The sequence below is a fragment of the Cebus imitator genome, unplaced genomic scaffold (assembly GCF_001604975.1).
Source record: "Cebus imitator isolate Cc_AM_T3 unplaced genomic scaffold, Cebus_imitator-1.0 Scaffold9, whole genome shotgun sequence".
NCBI classification, from domain to species: domain Eukaryota; kingdom Metazoa; phylum Chordata; class Mammalia; order Primates; family Cebidae; genus Cebus; species Cebus imitator.
Window position 1 is genome coordinate 12,403,746 of NW_016107324.1, and position 21,545 is coordinate 12,425,290.

Consider the following 21,545-nt stretch of genomic DNA (forward strand, 5'->3'; position numbering starts at 1 on the left):
TTTCGCTTTCACTTGAAACATCAAAGTGGAAAAAGAACTTGCTTAAAATAGGTCTATTTTGTGATGAGAATAAGGGAAAAAAATCCATTTTACTTTCTTGAGACAGGGTCTCACACTGTCACTTAGGCTGGAGTACAGTGGTACAATCTCAGCTCCCTGCAACCTCTGCCTCTCAGGCTCAAGTGATCCTCTCCTCCCACCTCAGCTTCCTGAGTAGCTGGGACTACAGGTGTGGACCACCATGCCCAGCTAAGTTTTGTCCATTTTTGGTAAAGAAAGGGTCTGGCCATGCTGCCCAGGCTGGTCTCTCATCACACTACTACAACCTCTGCCTCCCAGGTTCAAGCTATTTTCCCGCCTCAGCCTCCCAAGTAGCTGGGATTACAGATATGCTAATTTTTAATTTAAAAATTATCTGGGCTTAGTGGAGATGGGGTTTCACCATGTTGGTCACGCTGGTCTTGAACTCCTGACCACAAGTAATCTGCCTGCCTTGGCCTTCCAAACTGATGGGATTACAAGTGTGTATCCCAGGGCCCAACCCCATTTACTCTTACTCTGTTTCTTATAAGATAGAACTCATGAATTGCACAAAGGAATATAGAGGTCAGGAAATACTTCCAGCTGAAATGTTAAGAAATAAAAATACTGAGGCCGGGCACGGTGGCTCACACTTGTAATCCTAGCACTTCGGGAGGCTGAGGTGAGTGGATCACCTGAGGTCAGGAGTTCACCACCAGCCTGACTAACATGGTCAAACCCTGTCTCTGCTAAAAAAAAAAAAAAAAAAAAAAAAACCGCCAGGTGGGGTAGCGCCTGTCTATAATCTGAGTTACTTGGGAGGCTGAGACAGGAGAATTGCTTGTACCTGGAAAGTGGAGGTTGCAGTTAGCTAAGACTGGGCCATTGTTGGGATTACAGGCATGCACTACCATGCCTAGCTAATTATATATTTTTAGTAAAGATGGGAGTTTCTCTATGTTGGTCAGGGTGGTCTCAAACTCCCGACCTCAGGTGATCCCCTCGCCTTGACCACCCGAAGTGCTGGGATTACAGGTGTGAGCCATAGCACCTGGGCCAATAATTCTTCTTTAATATTCCAGTGGCCAACAATTCCTACTTTAAATTGTTGCAAAAACATCACTGTAGTAAAAAGCGTCACTCAGATTTGACAAACTGAGTGACACCCCCAGGTTTTACAAATTTAGTGATACCCCCTCAAAGCTAACAGCATGATTATATAATTGGGAAGAGTTGATCCTAAGAGAAAACATGAGTTCCAGAGATGTTTAAGAACTATCTATGTGTGTAATCTGTACTGCCAGTTAGCCCCAGAAATGCCATGGACACAAAATCTGCCCAAGCTGAAAACAAAATATGCCATCTTTAGCACATTATTGTGATTCAGGTGGTCTTTACTGCAGGGCTTTTTTTTCCGTGTAACCCTCAGCAAGCTGCTTGAGGCCAAGAAGTGAAGACCTGAGACTAAAGCAAATAAAAGTATACACTAACTTTTACTGACCATTTTGAACACAGACAGTTTTAAACCAAGGGTCACTGTGCCAGGAGGGGAAAAATTAAGCACTGTAATTATATATATTGAGCTATCCCAAGGTTAAAATAATCATTTTTACTACGATAATGATCTGGAGATTCAAAAAAAAAAAACAAAAAACAGAAAAAAACACTCAAGTTGACTGGGCCAGAAACCTATTTGCCCTTCCTTCTCCCCAACATTTTTTTTTTATTTCGAGTTAGTTCTAGCTAAGGACTTTACACCCTTGTTCACTTAAGTCACCCTAAAGTAGCGTATTTAATTAACATTGGTTACTTTCTCATTGGAGTCTTTTTTGTCATTTTAAAGAAATCCTAATTAAAATGGACAACTTGGACAGATTCTGATGGAATTAATCTTGTTCGCCTCCTCTTTTCTTTTTGACAGAGGTCTCTGGCGGTACTAAGACGCAAGTGATCAGCTGAAGGGAGAAATTGAACACCATGTGACGGACAAATTACCTGCCTCAAGAAAACACTTATGGCCATTCTGCAGCCACTCAGTGACCTTGGCTAGAAACCAACGGCTGTGCGGCGTGGGTTAAGAAGAAAATACCCTAGGGATCCAGGACTTAGGCGTTTGGTGAAACGGCCGCTTCCACTGCAAGGCTTTGTAATGTCTAGTCTGTAGACTGGAGAATATTAATACTGACTCACGCAGAAACGATATAGCTACATATTGAAGTGGGGGAAGGGGTGGCTAAACCCTCTGCAAATAGGAAGTGCGGCAAGAACACCGAGATAAGGATGTAGCCCTGCGTGAGCGCAGCCTCCGAGTTTTTCTCCCGCCTATCAGCACCGACTCCCCCGGTCTCGGGAGGCGCCTCCAGCTCCCCGGGAATGAGCAATGTGCCGGCCGCAGCCGGGACCCACAGAAATGGGGAAGAGCGCTGGCGCTGCGTAGGCCCAACCGTTCCCCGCGCCCTCGCCCCCGGCCCAGCTCAGCCCTTCTTCCCCCGACCCGGCAGAGTGGCCTCACCATGGGGCGAAGAACTCGACAAGCATGAGGCCCGCAGACCCCGTGTCAGAGATGCGACTCTCGAAGTTGTCGTCCGTGAGTTCCAGCACGTCGGAGGCAGCGGCTAGGCGGGTCGCGGCGAGAAGCAGCGCCACACCCGGGAACAGCGCTAGGCGGCGGAGGCGCATGGCGGCAAGGTGAGGTGGGGGCGGCCGGAAGAGTCGGGGCTCGGCTGGGACTGTGGAGGTCGTGCGCGCGTCCCCACAGCGGCTGTCTGCGCTCGCGCGTCTGGCCCAGGCGGACCTGCAGCCGGAGGTCCCAACCCCCTAGCCCGACTCGGGCCGCAGTGTGGCAGCCGCCGATTGGCTGCGCTGCGCCTGCGTCGTGCGGGCGGGACCAGCTGGTAACCGCCTAGTGGCCGGAGCCTAGGGCGGGGCGGAGGCGGCGAGGGCCTGGGCGAGCGTGGCTAGGCCGGTTCCTGGGCTGGGCCCAGGGGCGAGGGTTGGGCCCGGGGCGAATCGGAACCTGGGGGGTCGGGCGGGGCAGGCTGGAGCTGAGAATGGGGCGCAGTGGGGCTGGGAGCCGACCCTGAGCTCGTCCTGCGTGGAGGGAGCTTTGCTCAGAGCTGGAGGCGGAAGCGTGAAGTCAGGACTGAGTGGGCGAAGAGAACCTGGGCTGAGGTGAGGCCCAGAAGCGAAAATTGAGGGGAGAAGAAACTAGCCCCTGGGGGAGTGTTGGGGTGAACATACTTGGGACTGTACCCGTTTTCAAAATGTCAGGCTTTTGCATTTTGTCCAGTTCCTCTTCAACTGGTTTCTCTTTCGGGGGCGGGCTAAGCCCTCCCCCAGCCTCACCTCAATGCGGGGTTCTCTCGGGCCCAGGTGAAGCTCACATTCTTCTGTTTCTAGCCCCGGGCCCTTGCCCTGTGGCTGCTCCTTTTTTATGTATGTGTGTGTGTTTATTTTATTAAATGAGTTTTTAATTAGAAATGCCATCACAATGTGAAGATGCCTGGCCACTTGGTCGACTGCGCAATATCTTTACCACTCTTGGCCCCTTTTGTTTCAAAAAACCCAGAGTCTTAGTACAATGTTCTTCCTAGCTCCTCCTAGTTCCTAAATGTGGGTTCATTAAGGAATCTTAAGTGAAAAGAGGGTGGGAAAGAGGGGCAGGAAACCTGTAATCCTTGGTGCAGCTCCAACAATGAAATGACATTTGATTCTTCCATTTTCTTAGCAGACATGGCCACTTATCACCAAGAAGGGCAGATGCAGCTGCCCCGAGCTGATGCCATTCGTTCACGTCTCATCGATACTTTCTCTCTCATCGAGCATTTGCAAGGCTTGAGCCAAGCTGTGCCGCGGCATACTGTCAGGGAGTTACTTGGTCAGCAGCCTATTTCTTCACTCATTTAAATTTAAGACTTCTATCCATATTTTCTACATTTAAGAGTGGAAAATTCTGGGGAGGTCGGCTTGGTTGCTGGTTTACCAAACTTGATCAGTCAAGGGCCTGTAAATAAAACTGAGGTGATAGGATCCATGTCTTTCACTTTTAGACCTAGCATAGCCACTAGCCTTGGGTGATTTTGAAAAGTTTCTACCAAAGACACTTAAAACTTTGAGAGTGAGCCTGCTGCTTTTCTGGGTAAGGACAGTGTTGGTCATAAGCAATACATTTGCACTCATTCCAAACTAACAGAATTCTTAGTTGCTGCCAGAAGAGAAGGAGCAGCATTAAGGCACTAGGGGGGACTAGTTATCTGACCAATATCCCTGCTCCCAAACCTACCTACTCTATTTATATTTATCCACTGTCCCTTTTTAATTTTGTTGTAGATCCCTCTCGCCAGAAGAAACTTATGTGGGAAGATCAACAACAGCTAGTGCGCTTCTCAATAAAGCCTCAACATACAGGACAGATTTCACAAGCCCAGAGGCTATTGAGCAAGCTTCATATTCGCTGTAGTCAGAGGCCACCTCTTTCTTTGTGGGCCGGATGGGTCCTTGAGTGTATCCTTCATGTCACTTATTTTTATCCTGGCTGTTCGTCATCTGCCTAATGACTTATTTTTTGCTCCCCAAACTCCTTTTTCTCATTCTCACTGGTTATGTTATTGCCCTTATTATTTCAGCTGCATAAATCAGAAATAACTCCACTCTGTGTTTCCTTAAGAGACAACAGGTCCTCTTTTCACAAACTTCATCATCTTCCTCATCTTTTTGAATACAATCGTATTGATGGTTGAAATAGGTAAGAACTGATAACTGTATGAAAGAGGAAGTGAGGCTGGGCATCTGTAATCCCAGCCCTTTGGGAAGCTGAGGCGGGCGGATTGCCTGAGCTCAGGAATTTGAGACCAGCCTGGGCAACATGGTGAACCTCTGTCTCCACAAAAAAATACAAAAAATTAGCCAGGCCACGTGCCTGTAGTTCCAGCTGCTCGAGAGGCTGAAGCCAGAGAAGTACTTAAACCCAGGAGGTGGAGGTTGCAGTGAGCTGAAATCACACCACTGCACTCCAGGCTGGGTGACGGAGTGTGACTCCGTCTCAAAAAAAAGAAGTGGATAAGGGTAATTTTTTTTTCTAAATTGATCATTTTACATTTTTGAATGTCATTTGAATTGTGATAGGGACAAGTAAGCCTCCTGGAGTAGGATTTATGCAACTGCTAAAATCTGGAAATGTTGGCTAGGTTGGGTAGCTTATACCTGTAATCCCAGGCACTTTCAGAGGCCGAGGTGGTTGGATCACTTGCGGTCAGGAGTTCAAGATTACCCTGGCCAACGTGGCAAAACTCCGTCTCTACTAAAAATAAATAAATTACTTGGGTGTGGTGGTGGGCACCTGTAATCCCAGCTACTCAGGATGCTGAGGCAGGAGAATCACTTGATCCTGGGAGGCGGAAGTTGCAGTGAGCTAAGATCACGCTACTACACCCCAGCCTGCGGGACAGAGTGAAACTCCATCTCAAAAAAAAAAAAAAATAAGTAACATTTGGAGGGCTCTCAAAAGTATAGTAAATTCAGAATATCTAGACATACAGAACTAGGTATATGTAGCAATTTAACAACTCCACAAGAAAATGAATGTGTTTTATTTCTGTTGTCAGCTTAGCCTGACATTTGTTTGAATTAACCTTTTCTGTTAAAGATACTGGTGCCTATCAGCGAACAATCTAACATTTACATTTTTACAGGTATATTTAGAAAGATTATTTAAGTGCAAATAAGAAAGCTCACAAAATATGCAAAGGTAGGTACAGCTAAGATATTAGCTGAGCCAAAAATTTAGTTAAAAACGAAATGATTATTTAATAAATTATATGAAACAGGCCAGGCACTGTCGCTCATACCTGTAATCGCAGCACTTTGGGAGGCTGAGGCAGGCAGTTCATGAGGTCAGGAGATCGAGACTATCCTGGCTAACACGGTGAAACTCTTGTTTCTACTAAAAAATACAAAAAATTAGCCAGGTGTGTTGGCACGCACCTATAGTCCCAGCTACTCGGGAGGCTGAGGCAGGAAAATTGTTTGAACCCGGGAGGCAGAGGTTACAATGAGCCAAGATCATGCCACTGTACTCCAGCCTGGGCAACAGAGCGAGACTCTGTCAAAACAAAAATTATGTGAAACATATTCAAAACGTAAGGATGTCTGCAGAATCAGTGAGCTCATTTGTTGATAATCTAAAACTGGTCAGAAACGATGAAAGGACAGTAGAAGAAATTATTTGTTTCACTTTCACTTGTGTGGAAGTCTCCCACTTTATTGAATCTTACTTTGTTTCTTAGGTTGCAGTGCAGTGTGTGATCATGGCTCATTGCAGCCTTGACCTCCAGGGCTCAATTGATCCTCCCACCTTAGCCTCCTGAGTAGCTGGGACTACACGTGTGTGCCACTACACTAGCCTAATTTGTTTTTTGTTTTTTGTTTTTTTTGAGACAATATCTTGCTCTGTCAACCAGGCTGGAGTGCAGTGGCATGATCTCGGCTCACTGCAGCCTCCACCTCTCGGGCTTAAGCAATGATCTGCCTCAGCCTCCCGAGTAGCAGCTGGGATCACAGGCATGTGCCACCACATCCAGCTTATTTTATTTTTAGTAGAGTTGGGGTTTCACCATCTTGGCCAGGCTTGAACTCCTGACTTCGTGATCCGTCCACCTCGGCTTCCCAAAGTGCTGTCATTAGAAGTGTGAGCCACTGCACCCGGTGTAATGTGATTTTTTTTTGTAGAGACAAGGCCTTACTATGTTGCCCAGGCTGGTCTTGAACCCCTGGGCTCAAGTGATCCTCCTGCCTCAGCCTCCCAAAGTGCTGGGATTATAGGCATAAGCCACTGCACCCAGCCTAGGAGGAATTTTTAAGAGAAGGGCATAGTTATGAAGCTTTTGGCTGTTTATGTCACATGGATATTTTCCTCAACAGAAATGTACAGGGCCAGGCCAGGCGCGGTGGCTCACGCCTGTAATACCAGCACTTTGGGAGGCTGAGGCAGGTGGACCACCTGAGGTCAGGAGTTCAAGACCAGCCCAACCAACATGGAGAAACACCATCTCTACTAAAAATACAAAATTAGCCATGTGTGGTGGTGCATGCCTATAATCCCAGCTACTCACGAGGCTGAAGCAGGAGAATCATTTGAACCCAGGAGGCAGAGGTTCCAGTGACCCGAGATTGCACCATTGCACTCCAGCCTGGGGAACAAGAGCAAAACTCTGTCTCAAAAAAAAAAAAGAAAGAAATGTCCACTGCCTGTAGCCACTGTAGAACTAGAAGAAAAGAGGTTCAGAACTCTGCCTGTAGCTCTAAGTCCCCTATAAGCTTTGGGGCTCAGGCACGTTGGCTTATGCCTATAATCCCAGCTCTTTGGGAAGCTGAGGTAGGCGGATTGCTTCAGCTCAGGAGTTTGAGACCAGCTTGGCCAAAGTGGAGAAGGTTCATCTCCACAAAAAATACAAAAATTAGCTGGGCGTGGTGGCACATGTGTGTAGGCTCAGCTACTCAGCAGGCTGAGGTCGGAAGATTGCTTGAGCCTAGGAGGCGGAGGTTGCAGTGAGCCATCACGCAACTGAACTCCAGCTTGAGTGACAAGGTTAGACCCTGTCTCAAAAAAATAAAATAGTCCTTTAGTGCAGTCAGATCAAATATATTTAAAAATACAACAAATAATTGATGTCACTGACCCACTACAGTATACTGTATACTTTGAGGTGTTTTATTTCCTCCTCATAATGGTGAAGATTTTGAACTAAGTTACTTGTAGTTCCCTTATATTGTATGATTGCTGCCATGTATTTACCTTGTAGGGCTAGGGTTATAGTAAGCCTTGGAATGAAGTAAATAGTATATATACAGGACTCCCTGGATCAGTGATACCCAGCCTTTTTGGCATCAGGGACTGGTTTCATGGAAGACAATTTTTTCACGGATGGAGTAGGAGGGATGGTTTCAAGATGAAACTGTTCCACCTCCGATCATCAGGCATTAGAGTCTCCTAAGGAGCACACAGGTACAGTTCACAATAGGGCTCTCCCTCCTATGAGAATCTAATGCCATGGCTGATCTGTCAGGAGGCGGAGCTCAGGGGGTGATACTCACCCACCACTCACTTCCTGCTGTGTGGCTGGGTTCCTAACAGAGCATGGACTGGCACCAGTCTGTCGCCTGGGGCTTGGGACCCCTGCCCTAGATCTAATAGACACATCAAAATAGGATAGCACTAATCATTCTATTTGGTAAAACAGTTAACTGAATATGAAACATGATCCCTGTGCCAGAAGATAGGTAGATTGCCAGACTGGAAACTACTTGGCAAGCTCCTGGACATTTTATCTTATTAAGCATATTCTTGTGGTAGAAAGGGAGGAGGGATTTTGCAAAAGGAAATTATTTGTGAGAAACAGATTTCATTGAATAGACTATTCATGCAATAAACATTAAGACTTCGTTTAGTCTTAACTTTTTTTTTTTTTTCCAGATCACAAAGTGATCTAAACTATGTTAGGGCTTTAAAAATATCTACTTTCAGTCAAGTTCAGTGGCTCACCCTTGTAATCCCAGCACTTTGGGAAGCTGAGGCAGGTGGATCGCGTGAGGTCAGGAGTTCAAGACCAGCCTGGCCAACATGGTGAAACCTCATCTCTACTAAAAATACAAAAATTAGCTGGAGTCCCAAAGGCAGGCGCCTGTAATCCCAGCTACTCAGGAGGCTGAGGCAGGAGAATCCCAGGAACCTGGGAGGCGGAGGTTGCAGTGAGCCGAAATAGCGCCATTGCACTCCAGCCTGGGCGACAAGAGCAAGACTTCATTTCAAAAAAATATTTGTGTGTGTGTGTATATATATATATACTTCCGCTGCTGGATATTGGTAGTTCTGTTTTGCACTTTAAACATAAATTGGCTTACTTTTAAAATCTCATATTTTGGGCCAGGCGTGGTGGCTGATGCCTGTAATCCCAACATTTTGGGAGGCCAAGGCAGGTGGATCGCATGAGGTCAGGAGTTCTAGACCAGTCTGACCAACATGGAGAAACCCCATCTCTATTAAAAATACAAAATTAGCTAGGCGTGGTGGCACATGCCTGTAATCTCAGCTACTTCGGAGGCTGAGGCAGGAGAATTGCTTGAACCTAGGAGGTGAAGGTTGTGATGGATTGAGATCACAGCATTGCATTCTAGTGTGGGCAACAAGTGCAAAACTCCATCTCAAAAAAAAAAATCATATTTTGTTCCTTTTTTTTTTGAGACAGAGTCTCATTCTGTCACCCAGGCTGGAGTGCAGTGGCACAATCTTGGCTCACTACAACCTCCCTCTCAGGTTCAAGGGATTCTCCTGCCTCAGCCTCCTGAGTAGCTGGGATTACAGGTGTGTGCCACCATGCCCAGCTAATTTTTGTATATTTAGTAGAGACAGGGTTTCACCATGTTGGTCAGGCTGGTCTTGATCTCCTGACCTCGTGATCTGCTCTCCTTGGCTTCCCAAAGTGCTGGGATTAGTCGTGAGCCACCACGCCCAGCTCTATTTTGTTTGTTTCTTTCTTTCTTTCTTTTTTTTTTTTTTTTGAGACGGACTCTCACTCTCTTGCCCAGGATGGAATGCAGCGGTGGGATCTCAGCTCACTGCAACCTCTGCCTCCCAGGTTCAAGTGATTCTCCTGCCTCAGCCTCCCAAGTAACTGGGACTACAAGTAGGTGCCACCATACCTGGATAATTTTTGTATTTTCAGTAGAGATGGGGTTTCACCATGCTGGCCAGGCTGATCGCGAACTCCTGACCTCATGATCCGCCTGCCTCAGCTTTCCAGAGTGCTGGGATTACAGGCATGAGCCACAGTGCCCCTCATATTTTATTTCTAAATAATGAGAATGAAAAAAGATTTGACTCATTTTCAAGCCTTTCTCAGAAAATAACACATTGCAAGTGTAGACAATCCTTATTTAAAATTAAAAACTGGGTATATTAGGAGGCTAAGGTGGGAGGATCACTTGAACCCAGGAGATTGAGGCTGCAGTGAGCTATGATCGCACCAGTGTACTGCAGCATGAGTGACAGAGCACGACCGTGTCTCAAAAATAAAAATAAAACCTAAGTATAATATTATAATTTTTTCCCAAAGGCAGGTGTATTCCTGAAGATTACAATTTTTTACATTAACTTTTAAGTCCTAGAGATAACTTGATGTGCTATATAAAGTTTTTGATCAAATGAATGGAATTTATAGAACCTGATGAAGATCATCTTGAGATTAAACTTGCAGAATTATCATTCTTAAGCTCTTTATGAAATTGTATTTCTGGCTGGGTGTGGTGGCTCACACCTGTAATCCCAGCAAATTGGGAGGTCTAGGCTGGTGGATCACCTCAGGTCAGGAGTTCAAGACCAGCCTGGTCTGGCCAACATGGTGTAATCTGGTCTCTACTGAAAATACAAGAATCAGCGCGTGTGGTGGTGCGCACCTATAGTCCCAGCTTCTTGGGAGGCTGAGGCAGGAGAATCGCATGAACCCAGGAGGCAGAGATTGTAGTGAGCCGAGATGGCAGCTGGGCGAGAGTGAAAATCCATCTCAAAAAAAGAAATTGTGTTTCAGCATCAGTGTTCCTTACTTCATGATGGATATAACTAGCCAAAACGTTACTAAAAATGTGTAAATGTCAAAATCTACATATCAGTTTGTTGTTACAGTCTACTATTCTCCTTACCCATAGTATTGGACTCCTTGAAACCAATGTCAATTTATCTGGTATTCTGTGAGGTGACTTACTGTTGTTTTTCTAGAATAGAGAGTAGCAGTAGATGACTGTTCATGGTGAAGTCTACCTTGTGAAACAGAATTATACATTTGCTTGACTTGTTTGATCAAATGGCTACTGTCTCTTACCCCAAGAGAATATTCAAGCATAGATCTTCACTGCTAACTCACTACACTGGCTTAGATTCCTGGGTAGACTTCACTGGGCTCCTGGACTCTATTTCCATTAAGACTCTTTTGTCTTGTTATAGCAGGCTGAAAAATTCCAAGAATTTTAAGAAGTTATATTTCCATCTTTAGATAGGAAACATTATGTGATATAGAGTGGAGGCAGTCACTTTTATGCTTTCTGTCCTGCTGAGGCAATTTCTGCTGTTTGTTCCTCTGAACTTTTTGGGTTTGTTTAGCTTTTATAAAATTATTCCTCTTTCTCAGAGAGTAAAAATGCTACTGCTTCTGTAATTTGGACTTCCCTACTTAAACTACTTAAAACTATCTTCTGCTTTACAAGACCCTTACTTTACTTCATTGCTCTCTTTGGGTTCCTGTTTTGCAAGGGCAAAAACTGAATGATAGCATTCTACTTTCCAGCCACAAATATGGTCCTCACCTCTAATTATATAATCCCATGCTCCTGCGAGCCAAAATTTATTGTTAAGTGAAAAAAAATTGTATTTTACTGAATCTAAGCTGTCATCAAGGTGAAATTCACTTCTACCACTAAGAAATAAAACATCCCCAATTAAACTGGGACACATCACTGATTATAAAATGCATTCTAATTTCATAGATGTTAAAATGTGAAAAATTGTTCATCTTAGAGAAACGTGTGTGAAAGACAAACTAACCGAAGAAGCACAGATCCTAAATAAGCATAGAAGGGCTTGGTGCAGTGGCTCACACCTGTAAGTCCAGCTCTTTGGGAGACCAAGATGGGAGGCTCACTTGAGCCCAGGAGTTTGAGCCCAACCTAGGCAGCATAGGGAGACCCCATCTTGACAAATAATTTAAAGAAAAAATTAGCTGGGCATGGTGACATGTGCCTGTGGTCCCAGTTACCCAGAGACTGATATGGGAGGTTCCCTTGAGCCCAGAAGATCGAGGCTTCAGTGAACTATGATTATGCCGCTGCACTCCTCCAGCCTGGGTGACTGAATGATACCCTGTCTCAAAATAAGCATAGGAATAAGCATAGTGTGACTCCACTGGTTTTTAGAAGGGATCAACCTCTGTAAAATTCTAGAAATGATTGAAGTATGGCTCTGTTCTTTTTGTTTGGATCCAGTTCAACATCAGGATGACTTTAAAGCCAGAGTACCACAATGTTGATTCCTATTTAGCTCTTAAATCTATTTTAATCTCAGTGTTTTTTTTTTCTAGAACATGGTATATGTCCATTAATTGTACAAAAGAGAAGAAGGTTGAAAGAGAAAGGCAATGAATTAAGGAATAGCAATTAGTAAATAATAGGGTTCTAGAGAGGAAGTATGCATTCAGTTTGCTTTGCAGAACAAAACCAATTTTAGGCAAACAATAAAGGAAAAGTTTTAAAAGAAAGCTAACAAAGAGCCAAGTGATTTATTGTTATAATTCGATATTCTCCAACGAATCTGGCTTCTTGTTTTTGCATTTTTTATAAAGTACTTTAGATATCATGGCCATGTATTTTCATTCTGTTCTAAAGACCCATTGCTTTCTTGTGAACTTTGGGACTGAGATAACAGTACAGTAGGTCGGTGTAGGGGATTAGGGGTAGAGGTAATTAAAGAGTGCAGTCTTTTAATGGCTGTGTGACCCCCCAGAGTGGATAGGAAGTGACTTATGGCTGGGTAGACATAACTATATCAATGATGAGCTGTGGCTTTGTTTTGTGGTCAATTCTCTCCTTCCCAGTATTTCACAGGTTGAAGCAACAGTGTTAAGAGAAAAATGGAATAGCAGTGGGCAAAACTGTGGTTTATAAGTGATCATTCTCCATCATTCAGTTTCCAGCATCCTTAACTTTTATTCCTCTTTTGCTCTATCCTCACAGAATTGCTGGAATCCACAAATACAAAACTGTGGCCATTGAAGCTGGCCTTGGAGGTGGCAGCTTGGTTTATCTTGTTTATTTTCATCCTGGAGATCATTCTTATGTGGCTATCCAGCTTTTCCCGTTTCTGGAAGAACGCCTGGAATGTCTTTGACTTTGTTGTTACCATGTTGGTAAGGATAGAGATCCTGAGGGTTTGTTAGTGGGATGAAGAAGGTGCCTAGGTCAACTGAAAGGACAGGAAAAGTTAACATGATAAAAGGAAGAAACAAAAATTTACCTGACTTCCTTCTTTTGATTTTTTTCCCCCAAAACTAAACATCAGTCATTGCAGGAATTGTTGATATTAGGAGCAAAATAGTCTAACCACACATCAGCGCCAACAATAAATAACATCTGCTGGGTTACCTTGTACTTACTAAGTGCCAGGCACTATTTTAAGTGTTTTACTTACATTATCTTGTTTATGCTCTGCAACAACCCAATTAAATAACCATGAATTTTATCCCCCTTATATCTGAACAAGTTGAAGTACAGTGTTTAAGCAACTTAAATAGAAAGGCTGAATGGAAAAATTATCAGAGAATGCTATTCAAGGGATAATGCCCAGGGAACAATGAAGAGGATGAGATGAAGAAGGTATAACTTTGCCTGGGTGCTTGGGGGTATATTTTACTCATAATCTGTATGTTTTCTACAGTCCCTGCTTCCTGAAGTTGTGTTGTTGGCAGGGGTAACAGGCCAACCAGTGTGGCTTCAGTTTCTGAGGATCTGCCGGGTGCTGAGGTCTCTCAAACTCTTTGCACGATTTCGTCAAATTCGAGTTATTATTTTGGCCCTGGTCAGGGCCCTCAAGGTGATTTGACTGTTGCAAACTAAAGGAGGGGGCAAGGTAGATAAATATGGGGGCATAACATAGAATATGAAACAAATCTGGGTGGGTCAAATAAGGCAATGAAACATCCTATGAAATGTTATTGGATGAGAAGGAGCTAGGGCCAGCTGCCATGGTTCAAATATGACTGGGTTCAGGAGTGCAAGTGAGGGTTTGGTGAGGGATTGCCAGGTGGGCTTGAATGGGCTATTGGTGGAGATCAGCCTAGTCTGGCCCACCTCTGACTTGAGGTTATGGCCTCTAGAGCATGACCTTCCTCTTGATGCTGCTGCTCATCTTCTTCTACATTTTTGCTGTGGCTGGTGTCTACTTCTTCGTAGAGTACACCCGTTCACCTCGTCAGGACCTGGAATACCATATGTTCTTCTCGTAAGCAGAGCAGGGGGATGGCTGGGTGAGGGGAGTGAATTTGGCTAAGAAACCAGGAAGCTTGTCCAAAGTATAGTATGTAAGAAGTATAGTGTATTCTAAGAAACTGAAATAGAACACAATAGGAAGAGGGAAAGAGAAAGCAAAAGAATAGTGAGTGGTATTAACTCTGATCTTGAGGGTAGGGTAGCTAATTCCAGGTTTATTCTGGGTTTTGCAAATAAAAACCACACTGTCATCAGCCATTTTTAAATGGCAGTACACTCCAGTGGTTAAGCTTGGTTACTATGACTCAGTTATCTCTTTTGAAAAATGGGAATAGGTCGGGCATGGTGGCTCATGCCTGTAATTCCAGCACTTTTGGAGGCCAAGGCAGGCAGATCACCTGAGGTCAGGAGTTCAAGACCAGCCTGGCCAACACTGTGAAACCCCATGTCTACTAAGTATACAAAAATTAGCTGGACATGGTGGCGGACGCCTGTAATCCCAGCTATTCAGGAGGCTGAGACAGAATCTCTTGAACCCAGGAGGCAGAGGTTGCAACCAGCTGAGGTTGCGCCACTGCACTCCAGCCTGGGCAACAAAAAGGGAAACTCCATCTCAAAAAAAAGGAAGTATTAGCAGTACTACTTCATACGAGTGTGAGGATAAATGTGGTAATGCATTTAGGCATTTAGCACAGTATGTAACACATTATAAGTGATCAATGAATGTTACTATGATTCTCAAATATGATCACTGGTTTTATCGCAATCTCTACATATTACGCACGTGCCTATTCCTGATCACTGTCTAGAAAACACTAATCAGTGCTCACTTCAGCGGTACATGTACTAAAATTGGAATGTTACAGAGGAGATTAGCATGGCCCCTGTGCAAGCATGCCACACAAATTTATGAAGTATTATATATTTTTTTAATATTAAAAAAAGAAAAGACTAATCAGTGTTTTCTAGGAGAAAATCAACTTGAATTTAGAATAGATAATCCTGTTTATGAATTGGAATTCAATCTTGTCAGTACCTCTCAGGACTCTGTTAGACTCTAACAGGTAGTTTTAGTATTGAGTTAGGAAAGTCCTAGAATTTATCCTATACAAGCTCTGATGTTTTCAGTAAATTGTAGATGGGGGACTAAAAAGAAAGGAAGGAAAATTTAGATACCTTCCTGGGAACTTTTTACTTTTTTAGTAATTTTTAAAAATTATTTTATAATTTATATATATTCATTATTTAGGATCACATATGTTTATGTAACATATCCATTTACTTTCATATCATTTTGTACCAGCAAACTCATAGGAATAATTTTGTGACTGATCTTCTATTTTGCTAAATTTGCTAATTTGGCTAAGTTTTGCTAAATTTGCAAGTGATCTATTAAGTGGAGTCCACAGAGCAGTGGAGAATAAAATTAGAAAAAACAGCTGGGCGCAGTGGCTCACACTTGTAATCCCAGAACTTTGGAAGACTGAGTCGGGCGGATCCTTGAGGTCAGGAATTCAAGGCCAGCCTAACCAAATGGTGAAACCCCATCTCTACTAAAAATATAAAATTTAGTCACGCATGGTAGTGCATGCCTATAATCCCAGCTACTTGGGAGACTTGAGCCTGGTGGGTGGAGGTTGCAGTGAGCTGAGATCGCTCCACTTCAGCCTGGGCAATAGAGTGAGACTGTCTCAAAAAAAAAAAAATTAGAAAACTGTCTAGTTGGTGATTCATTCATTTTTTAAAAATTCAGTCAGTACCTATTTATTGAGTATTTATTATACTCCAGGACTAATGGAATAATGAGAGGTAGTCATAGATTATTCATGATAAAGGAGAATTTTGGCTGGGCCCAGTGGCTTATGCCGGTAATCCTAGCACTTTGGGAGGCTGAGACCAGTGGATCACCTTGGGTCAGGAGGTCAAGACCAGCCTGGCCAAGATGGTGAAACCCCATCTCTACTAATTGGCCAGGCGTGGTGGTTCATGCCTGTAATCCCAGCTACTTAGGAGGGTGAGACAGGAGAATTGCTTGAATCCAGGAGGCGGATATTGCAGTGAGTCAATCACCCCACTGCACTCCAGGCTGAGCAACAGAGCAAGACTCTGTCTCAAAAAAATAAATAAATAAATAAAACAACTACAAACTGAAGAATGATTAGCTAAAAATTGAGTATGGTAGAAAAGGAGCCAAAAATCAGAAGAAACTACAAAGAAATGCTTTATTTTTCTTGGTGAAACCCTGTCTCTACTAAAAATACAAAAATTAGCTAGGTGTGGCGGCAGGTGCCTATAATCCCAGCTACTCTGGAGGCTAAGGCAGGAGAATCTCTTGAATCCAGGAGTCGGAGGTTGCAGTGAGCCAAGACTGCGCCATTGGACTCCAGCATGGGCAACGAGACCAAAACTGTCTCCAAAAAAAAAAAAAAAACAGGTACCATTTTTGAAAGGTTTAAATCTCTGCTTCTGTCTATTCACATGCCTTCTTCTTTAGGGACCTCCTGAATTCCCTAGTGACAGTGTTCATTCTCTTCACCTTGGATCACTGGTATGCACTGCTTCAGGATATCTGGAAGGTGCCTGAAGCCAGTCGCATCTTCAGCAGCATCTATGTCATCCTTTGGTTGTTGCTTGGCTCCATTATCTTTCGAAATATCATAGTAGCCATGATGGGTAAGCATAGAGGAGGTGAAACTTGTTTGGGAAGGGTGGTTGGGAAGAAATTAATCTGAAAGCTGGGATTGGTGGCTTATGGGTTGAAAGAACCTACTGTAGCAGGAAGGCTTGGGTTCCGGATTAGATATTTCACTTGGATTCTCCCCACCCAAGCCTTCTTCCCAGGTCTAGTCATTACCATCTTCCAACTTGTAATGGTCCTTTGCGGCAGTTACCAACTTTCAGAATATCAGGAAAGAGCTGAATGAGGAGATGGCGCATCGGGAGGTTCAGGTCAAAGCTGACATGTTCAAGCGGCAGATTATCCAGAGGTCTGCTTCTCCATTTTCAACTCCAGTGTTTCTTCTCAAGGGTTTCCTGAGTTCATTTTTTGTTTCTACTCCTTGACCCCAGTTTTCCCTTTGTGACAGAAGATTTGCCCCCAGGGATAAGAATTCTCTAGCTCTAGAATATTGCCTGATTCTTCATCCACTGTGGGGAATCCTCCATTATTTTTCACCCCTTGACTACAATTTGTTCTCCCCGTTTAGTTTTCTTCACTTTCTGATATTCTTTTTTTTTCTTACCATACTTCTGCTTGAATATAACCATCTTCACTCTCTTGATTTTTTTTGCTTTGCAGGAGAAAAAACGTGTCACGTGAGGCACTGAGGTCAACTCATGGTAAAACAGATGACAGGTTAGGAATATATATGTGAACTGGGATAGAAACACATGAAGGAGGAGAGGGTAGAAAACTAAAGATGAAGATTGGCTTTGAGAGAGCATTCATTCAATAACTGCATATAGTAGTAGGTTGACTAGTGGCACCCAAAATAATGTGTCCGTGTCCTACATCCCTGGAACCTGTGAATGTGACCTTATTTGGAAAAAAAAGATCCTAAGTTAAGGATCTTGAGATGAAATCATTCTAGACTATCCAGGTAGGTCTTAAATCCAATAACAAAAGTATTTATAAGAGATGGAAGATGAGAAGTCACAAAGAATAGGAAAAGGCAATGTGAAGATGGATATAGAGGTTGGGGCTAATGCCACCACAAGCCATGGGAAGCTGAGGAATGCCAGGCAGCTGCCGGAAGGTAGAAGAGGCAAGAAACTTCCCCAGAGCCTCCAGAGGGAGTATGGCCCTGCCAACACCTTCATTTCAGACTCTGGCCTCTAGAATTGTGAGGGAATACATTACTGTCGTTTTAAGCTACTAAGTTTATAGTAATTTGTTATGGCAGCTACAGGACACTAATACAAGTACCTTCAATGAAACATATACAATTCTAGACCCCAAGTGTTTAGCAATGGAAAAAAAATGCAGAAACAGAAATAAACTCATTCACTCATTAACAAATAATTATTGGCCAGATGTAATGGCTTATACTTTTAATCCTAACACTTTGAGAGGCCAAGGCAAAAGGACTGCTTGAAGTTCAAGCCAGAAGTTCAAGGCTGCAGTGAGACATGATTACACCACTGTACTCCAGCCTGAACAACAGAGCAAGACCCTATCTCAAAAAAAAAATTTAGCCAGGCAGACTCGATGGCTAATGCCTATAATACCAGCATTTTGGAAGGCTGAGGTAGGCAGATCACTTGAGCTCAGGAGTTCAAGACTAACCTAGGCAATATGGCAAAATCCTGTCTCCAAACAAAAATTAGCTGGATGTAGTGGTGTGTACCTGTGGTCCCAGCTACTTAGGAGGCTGAGGTGGAGGATTGCTTGAGCCTGGGAGGTTGAGGCTGTGGTGAGCCATCACTGTGCCACTGCTCTGTAGCCTGGGTGACAGAGCAAGACCTTGCCCCCCAAAAAAACACAAAAAAACAATACAGAACATATAATTATTGAATACTTAGTAGGTGCTTGAGCTGTATCAGTGAACAAAATAGACAATAATGCCTGCTTCATGGAGCTTACGTATTAGTAGTGGTAAAGAGATTAATAACCAATGAACGTATTAAGTAAATTAATATGTTAAAATATGATAAGCATTATGGGAAAATTAAAAGTAGAACAGGCAAAGAGGGATTGAGGGTAGAAGGTGGGATCACAGATGGGTTGTAGTTTTAAACAGGGCAATCAGGGTGACCTCATTGAAAAGGTAATGTGAGAAAAGGCTTGAAGGAGGTAAGGGGATTACCATGTGGATATCTGTAAGAAGAGTGTTATAGGCAGAGGAAACAGCTAATGCAAAGGTCCTAAGCTGGAAGCGTGCTTGGTGTTTGAGAAACAGCAAGGAGGCCATTGTGACTGTAGTAGAGTGAGCAGGGGAAAGAGTGCTGGGAAATGAAGTCAGAAAGATAATGGTGACCTGATCCTGTAGAGTTATGGGTGCCATTGTAGGGACTTTGAAATGGGAAGCAGAATAGAGGAGTGAAGTAACTTACATTTAAGATGGATTACTGTGGTTGCTGTGTTGATAGAAGAACAAGGGAAGGAGCAGAGAGATCAGCTGGGAGACTATGCTGCTGCCCAGGCACGAAATGATGACAGCTTAGACCAGAGTGGTACCAGTGAGTTAGTGAGAAAAGATATATTTTGAAGGTAGAGTCAGCAGGATTTCTTGATGGACTGGATATGGGAGGGAAGTGAAGAGTTAAGGATGACACGTGAATGATTGATGTTGGAAGTGCCTGAGTTTAGAGTTTGGGAGTAGTTTGGCCCTCATTGTCTTATGCCCTAGCTTTAGGGGGTGGCCAGGGCCAGAACTAGAATAATGAATGGACTAGTCATATCTTGTAAATGTTTGTGAATCCATACATTTCTCCTTTCAGTTCAAGAGGAGCTATTCAACAAAAGGAAAGTTTGGACTTATCAGAAGTTTCTGAAGTAGAGTCTATTTATGAGACCACTGAAGCGGATGTAATAACATCTGCATCAAAACCCGAAGAGACCTTGTCAAATAAGAAAGAGTATCATTCTTCCTCCAGTGTTTCCTCCACATCCTCCTCCGATGCTTCCTCTTCTGAATCCAGATTTTCTGAATCTGTTGGTGAGTAGAAGAGCTCTAATAATGGCCAAGAGTACACAGAATAATGAGTTTTTCCCATTTGAATTCAGACTCCTTTATAAGACATTTTAGCCTTAAGTGGAGCTCTGCTACTATATCTGCTTTCCAATTTTCTGGTATTAATTACTTTCTTTGTGCTTCTTAATTTCCCATGTACTTCTTCTTCACTTTGGGTAAGTGTGGCTGTGGCCCTCTTTGCTCATTGTAAAAAGTGGTTTCTTGCTAATGCACTCTTTCTCTCCTTGTTTCCTGTTACCTCTTTTCACCCCACCTTTCCACCCACACTGTAGGATTTATCAGCTCTTACCCAACTTTTACAAATCTAGACATGCTTTTCTGAAGCATTCCCCCCTACAGGTCATTTGGACTGGGAGACTCTTGTGCACGAGAATCTGCCCGGGCTAATGGAAATGGATCAGGATGACCGTGTTTGGCCCAGAGACTCACTCTTCCGATATTTTGAGTTGCTAGAAAAGCTTCAGTATAACCTAGAGGAGCGTAAGAAGTTACAAGACTTTGCAGGTATGGAGTTGGGGCAGTCATGGGGACCATGGGAATGTATATAGCATATATAACTGTGGAGAAGGAGGAGGGTGTCCACTATTCTGGCATCTCAGTTTTTCAATTTCTGCCTACACCTAAAATGGGCAAATTCTTGATTTGGTATGTCACATTCTGGGAATGTGTCCCACTTTTCTCTAACAGAGAGAGAACCTAGAAACTGCTTTTATAGCAGGGGATGCCCAAATCCTATGAGGTATGAGAGCTTATTTCCCCAGAAGAGAATGTCTAATCCCAGTTGTTGGGAATTAGGACAAGGTAGGCTCTTGCTTGATTTGGGCAGCCCACCAGTTTCTGCACGTTTGTTCTCTCTGAAGACTGCATTTCAGACTTGAGCTGCAGGGCCTAAGGCTCAAGCTGGAGAGCTATGGGGGATCAGACACTGAGGAGGAGGTCCTCAAGTGCTCACTGTCCTAACTCCCTAAAGAGGTTTATGAATTATAAACTTCTGTTTGAATCTGCCCCTTCTAATGTCAGCCTCTATAGAGAGAAGTATGTGATTTAAATAGTAGAGTTTGATGTAAACTGATAACTATTCAGTTATTTTTCCTAAATTTCACCACTCCATGACTAATTTTGATTAATAAAATTTTTCTCTAAAAGTAAAAAACAAACAAAAAAAACCCACAGAAGAGTTAGGGGCAGATTTTTACAATTTAAAATGTGTTATCTGGGTTTTCACCCTCATACCTAGTTGAAATCAACTCAATGTGAAAATAAGAAATTAGGGAGGAGGACTGTGTGTTTGTGTGTGGTGGGCCCAGGTGGGCAATAAGAGGAATTTATAACAACATTGGAACACAGAATTTAGAGGTAGATGTGAAAGACAGGCTTTGCTTACTTCAAAATATTGCCTAAATTTAATCCTGTTCCTCCTAGTCATTCTTAGCCCTGGCTTCCCGCTTACTCTCTGGGGAGGACAGGGTGAAAAGGAGGAAAATGTAGCAAGGTAGTTTCTTTAATCCTGATAAACTTGTCTATGGCAAAGAGTACACAGAAGCATATGGCTTAATTTAGAGATAAGTAAAGACTTGTGTGGGAACCCAGAAAAGCAAGGTCTTCACCAAACATTTATATAAATTTATATATTTTGAATATTCTTAGCTCTCAAGCCTCACAGTCTGTTTCCTTGCAGTACAGGCACTGATGAACTTGGAAGACAAATAAAGCGATGGATGGCTTCAATATCCTTGGGCCCAGCAAAGATAACGAAGGGAATTGTTGGAAATAGAGATTTCAAAATATAAATGCCTGTTCAGATGG

At 43.4% G+C, this 21,545-nt stretch overlaps 2 protein-coding genes and 1 non-coding gene across 8 annotated transcripts in view; 2 read left to right on the forward strand and 1 right to left on the reverse strand.

Moving 5' to 3' along the window:
* The window catches only part of PDIA3 (protein disulfide isomerase family A member 3), a 25,399-nt gene extending 22,660 nt beyond the window's left edge, over window positions 1-2,739 (reverse strand). The window contains exon 1 of the mRNA XM_037744129.1: window positions 2,533-2,739. Coding sequence (XP_037600057.1) covers window positions 2,533-2,700 — 168 coding nt within the window. The 5' untranslated portion in view covers window positions 2,701-2,739. The remainder of the gene's footprint in view (window positions 1-2,532) is intronic.
* A 153-nt stretch (window positions 2,740-2,892) lies between these two features.
* Window positions 2,893-21,545, forward strand: CATSPER2 (cation channel sperm associated 2). Of its 6 annotated transcripts, none has more exons than XM_037744735.1 (13): window positions 2,893-2,968; window positions 3,752-3,898; window positions 4,351-4,524; window positions 4,697-4,765; window positions 12,796-12,968; window positions 13,496-13,651; window positions 13,935-14,059; window positions 16,541-16,719; window positions 16,934-17,033; window positions 17,345-17,401; window positions 19,486-19,703; window positions 20,079-20,243; window positions 21,418-21,545. In XM_037744735.1, exons 2-13 carry the CDS (start codon window positions 3,754-3,756, stop codon window positions 21,447-21,449), a joined length of 1,593 nt encoding a protein of 530 aa, XP_037600663.1. In that variant the 5' UTR covers window positions 2,893-2,968; window positions 3,752-3,753; the 3' UTR covers window positions 21,450-21,545. The 6 variants fall into 6 exon arrangements, with proteins under 6 accessions (XP_037600663.1, XP_037600657.1, XP_017401505.1 ...); XM_037744729.1 differs by having other exon boundaries at window positions 2,901-2,968; window positions 3,749-3,898; XM_017546016.2 differs by having other exon boundaries at window positions 2,947-3,192; window positions 3,749-3,898.
* On the forward strand, window positions 14,869-14,975 carry LOC119473886. Its single transcript, XR_005203139.1, has one exon. It is a non-coding gene; the product is annotated as a U6 spliceosomal RNA (small nuclear RNA).

Coding starts and splice junctions, on each gene's coding strand:
- CATSPER2 (XM_037744735.1), top strand. CDS start 3,754: ATGGCCACTTATCACCAAGAAGGGCAGATGCAGCTGCCCCGAGCTGAT. Junction 3,899..4,350: donor TACTGTCAGGGAGTTACTTG/GTCAGCAGCCTA, acceptor ATTTTGTTGTAG/ATCCCTCTCGCCAGAAGAAA. Junction 12,969..13,495: donor ACTTTGTTGTTACCATGTTG/GTAAGGATAGAG, acceptor TGTTTTCTACAG/TCCCTGCTTCCTGAAGTTGT.